The sequence below is a fragment of the Chiloscyllium plagiosum genome, chromosome 13, assembly GCF_004010195.1.
Source record: "Chiloscyllium plagiosum isolate BGI_BamShark_2017 chromosome 13, ASM401019v2, whole genome shotgun sequence".
Taxonomy (NCBI): domain Eukaryota; kingdom Metazoa; phylum Chordata; class Chondrichthyes; order Orectolobiformes; family Hemiscylliidae; genus Chiloscyllium; species Chiloscyllium plagiosum.
This window is the reverse complement of record NC_057722.1, coordinates 51,779,941-51,784,726: the sequence shown is the minus strand read 5'-3', so window position 1 is coordinate 51,784,726 and position 4,786 is coordinate 51,779,941. Positions and strand designations below refer to the sequence as shown.

At 35.2% G+C, this 4,786-nt stretch overlaps 1 protein-coding gene across 1 annotated transcript in view; it reads right to left on the bottom strand.

Annotated features, from left to right (window-relative positions):
- Positions 1–541: 541 nt before the first annotated feature.
- rnpepl1 (arginyl aminopeptidase like 1) overlaps positions 542–4,786 on the bottom strand; it is a 63,264-nt gene continuing 59,019 nt past the window's right edge. The window contains exon 10 of the mRNA XM_043703019.1: positions 542–3,471. Coding sequence (XP_043558954.1) covers positions 3,225–3,471 — 247 coding nt within the window. The 3' untranslated portion in view covers positions 542–3,224. The remainder of the gene's footprint in view (positions 3,472–4,786) is intronic.

Below are 4,786 nucleotides of genomic sequence, written 5' to 3'. Positions count from 1 at the left end.
ATTTTCATTTTCAAACACAAAGTTCTGGTGATAAACCAACTGAAATTTCTGAGGCTATAGCCATGCACTCAATCCAATGTACTCAGATTTTCTCCAGAAAATACTTTTCAAGTATTCAGTTTTAGGCTTTTCCACTGCCTCACAACATATCAGTTCAGATGTATGCATTGTTCTTTCTTGACTGAAAAATTACTTTACAGTCTGCTCTACTTTATGTCCCATACACAAACACACAATTCCAGTAATGTTCCAAATGTTACTGGAGATGTAACAAACCTCTGTCTGTTCTTACGTTGTTGAAACAATGGCACTGTCCAAGTCAACCACTAAATCATGGCTTCCTTGTTTATTTTTGTATACATTCATGTTTCACATTATCAGTACTTTTTTTTCCTTTTAAAACAGATATATATAGTTCAGTTTGATGAATTTGTAAGCATAAAAATGTTTCTATGGTTTTAGTTGGCTAATAAAAAGATAGTTTTATCTATACAAATGAAAGACAAAATTGAAAGCTGGAAATCTGAAAATAGAAACAGAATATGTTGGAAATATACAGCAGATCAGTTAACATCCAAGAAGATAAAGACATGTTATAATGTTCTTGGTATATTTGATCAGAACTGTGTTTGATTTTTATTTTAATCTTCATTAGTTATCAATGAACATTATGAAAAACATAAACCTGAAAATTACAACTTCCACATAAGATCATGGATAAATAGCTTCTTCAGTCTTGGGGAAAATATAACTTTCATCTTAACAATAATTTGCCATTATGCAAAACATTTTTTGTGTAAAAAGACAGAAGATAAATCAGTTTGGGTTGGTAAGATAAGTCTATTATCTGGACATCATAAAATCGTTCTGATTTACAGAATTTTTTTTGTAAACAATTAACAATCCATTTTCTGAGGAAGTGTTTTATTTCATTTTACTGAACATGGTATACTGAGGCTTCTGCTAAAAGGGAACAGATTATAAATCAGTAGAATACTGATAAAAAAAGGCACATTGGCTGCACTACCTCTGAAAAGTATGGCCAGTTAAACAGTTGCATACAAGTTCTTGTGCAAATTCATAACACAGTTTTTGGCCCCTATAAAAATTTACTTCTTTGTGAACATACTTAAGAAATACAAGAAAACAAAATGGGGGAAAAAGTACAAACATTTATCAGAATAAATGGACTTTGGTGAGGTGGTTCCAGTGTTGACACATTGGCTATAATTCTCTCAATCTTGTCTTTATTTCCTCGGTCATTCTGAATAGCATATTTGCTAATTCCAACATTTATAGCTATGGGAGCACATACTATTCATCAAAGATGAATAAGAGAGGTGTCCTAGATAATCCGTGGAACTATAGTCAGGCATCGAAACAAACAGAAATTGTTGGCAACTGTCAAAACCACCACATTAGTACAGCACCAATCATAACCAACTGCACAATATTCTATCTTACCTCTGAACCACAACCAGGCACCTAAACCAGCAGACTGTGAAACAACAGCCAATGTTGAACTTTAATGCATCACACCCTAAGTTCTATAACATCCTGCTCCAGCACAGAATGATAATTAAATACTCAGATAAGCCCATCAACCCACTAGGTTTGCCAATTTCTAAAATAACTGAAACAAAGGCACGATGGAATTGAAATGAAATGGTGCTTAGAGATGGTACACTTTAGACTCTATTATATAAGCTGCAATGTATAATGAAGGCTTGTCCTAGAGATTAACAGAAAATATCTCATTAGAACATTGAAACAAATGTTCTTTTTTTAAGCTAATCATTCTGATGATTTGTTTTTCTATGTATACTGTAATGGAACAGTTGATTAATTTGGATAAAATAATCAAGTACCTAATTCCACTATTTCAAAGAGTGCAAGTAACTGAACTCTAAGAATTCAAGAGTTCATTTACTTTCTCGAAAATATTCTTTCCAATAATTTTTTTGAAAAAATTCTACAGAAATGTGAAGTAGAATATCAGAAAACAATAAGAGAAGTGACACACATTTCAAATCATAGTACAATGTAAAGGCAAAATAAACTAATGTTAATTTTGGATCAAATGCAAAGGGGTCAATAGAAAATACTTTGAAACAACCCAAATGCATAACATTTAAATCATTACATTTACATCTCTATGCTTTTGTATGCATCCCAGTCTAGATTCTAGTCTGCCTGAAGTATGTATCATGAATTAAGTTGGGTATTCCTTATGGCTGAAATCTCCTTTCCAAGAGAAAATCAAGATGCATTATGCACCAATTAATGCACCAGAAGACCTTGCATTAAATAATGCATTACTGCTGAACAATTACTGGTGTTACTAATTTATTAATACTAATTTATATTGAAAATGGTATATTTGAGCTGAGCAACATGTACCATCAAACTTATTAGAAGTGAGAGGTTTACTAATGAATCTTTCTGTTTTGGCAAAATGAGAATTCTTATGCTTTATGGTGTCTCAGTTATTCCTGTTCAATTTAGCAATACATCATACGTAGTTTTTATTCTGTAACTAACTAACCAGAAGCAACTAATACTATACTACAGTCTGTTCTGATATAACATGATAATTCTGTTCTTGTGCGATCTCATGTTGTAAGAAAATCACACAATAGCCACACCATTTAAACTGATGGGGCCGGAATCATGTTATAGCCAATACAGGTAAGGAAAGTTCGCATTCTACAAATAACGGTCTAAATTCTTCAAGTGCGTTCAAGCCGATTCGTGTCAAAGAAACACATGTTATAGCAGAACCGACGTAATTATTTCATTAGCACCAACCTCTTCAAGCAGCAATAGGTTCTACACTGTAGTAACTAACTTGCTGGAGCTGGGATGCTGTCTGTTCTTTCAAGCTGTTCTGCTCACTGAAGATTTCGAGTGCCTGGATTATCAATGAATCATCCTCAATCTACAATCTGTGAAGCTACATGTCCCATATGTATGTCAAGAGTGACAAGATTACTACTGTAACTACATGCCCAATGGTTGGATGAAATACTGTCTTGTAAGAAACAGTTTTGGAATGCTGATTTAGGCTTCTCCATTCCCTGGAAGAGGTCCATAAGGTAACCAGCGTAAATCCTGGAAATTTGTTTAAATTAAAAAGTCATAGCTGGAAACATTTTCAGTTTCCAGAGCTGCTCTCGTGTAAGTTATTTTCTAGGATGCATCCAATAATGGTATGGGTTGATCAGCTACGCTGAGACATTAACATCCCTGAGTGAGATGGGGTTTGATGCATCAGATGGTTTATCTTCTAGAAATGTCATAACAGCAGCAGGATTAGCACTGTGTGCAAAAATCTGTTGGATTGCTCTCCTCAAGTTCACATGCAGTCTGTTCTGAGTCAGGTAAAAGGTCTCTATGGCAATGGCCTTCATGGTTCCAGCACACAGATCCTCATACAAAGGACCAGTGTACATTCGTGAGGTCTGGAAGAGAAGCAATTTGAGAAGTTACAGGATTTCTTGGCTGTCAAAATAAATACAAGATAATAAATAAATAGAACACATTTGTAAAAGTGTTTCTCTCAGAGTACATAAGCAACTCCCAAGGTGAATTTAAATACTTTAGATCCTAACCAGTTAATGGGTGAAATAAGACTATTTATCACATCATACCTGCTTATTTTTTAAATTAACATATCAGTATCCTCTTATTCTCCCTATCTACTCTGCTTGGTCTCCTCATACTTTTGAATATCGAATCTTTTCTAGTCTTCTCTTACAAGTAAAACAACTTCTCCAGTATATTTTCATAATTGGAGTCCCTCATTCCTGGAACCATTCTCTCATAAAAATGTTTGATAAATTATTGAGACATAAGGCTACTCAATGAGATAAGAATCCATGATGTTTGCAGTTAGCGAGGATAGAGAATTGGCTAACTACTAAAAACAAGAGTGAATGGATTAAGGGGGCATTTTCAAGAGTGCAACCTGTAACTAGTGGAATGCCACAGGGAATGATTTTAATGAAGGAAATGAATGTACTATTACCAATTTTGTCAATCATAAAAAATTAGGGACGGAAGCAGTGAGGATGACTCAAGGAGTCAACAGAGGGAGAGAGACAGACTAAGTGATGGAGCAAAAATTAGGCAGATGGAATATGATGTAGGAAAGTGTGAGGTTATGAACATTGGCAGGAAAATTAGAAGATCTAAAGACTATTTAAATGGGGAAAGACTGCAGAAAGCTGCAGCAGATGGGGATTTGGGAGTCCTAAGACATGCATCACAAAAAGCTAGGATCCAAGTTCAGCAGAGATAGGGAAGGCAAATGGAATTTTGACCTTAAATTCAAAGGGATTGGAGTATAAAAACAGGGAGGACTTGCTAAGGTAGACCAAACAGTTAATGAAGCATATAGTGTCCAATATTTTATGAATAGTGCAAAGAGATTATGTTCAACTTATATGAGGCAACAGTCAGGCTACAGCTGGAATACGGTGAACAGTTTTGGGCCCCTGAGCAAGGAAAGATCTGTGGAGGCAGTTTAGGTTAATCCAAGTTATGGAAGGATTTTCTAATGAGAGAATGAGTAAATGCGGCTTGTACTCATTGCAGTTTAGAAGACTGAGAGGAGATGTAATTGAAACATACTAGATTCTTAGACTGCTTGACAGGGTAGATGAGGTGGCACGATGACTTAGTGGTTAGCACTGCAATCTCACAGCCTCATGGACGTAGCTTTAATTCAAGCCTTGGATGACACTCTGTGTGGAGTTTGCACATTCTCCCCATGTTTGCGTTGGTT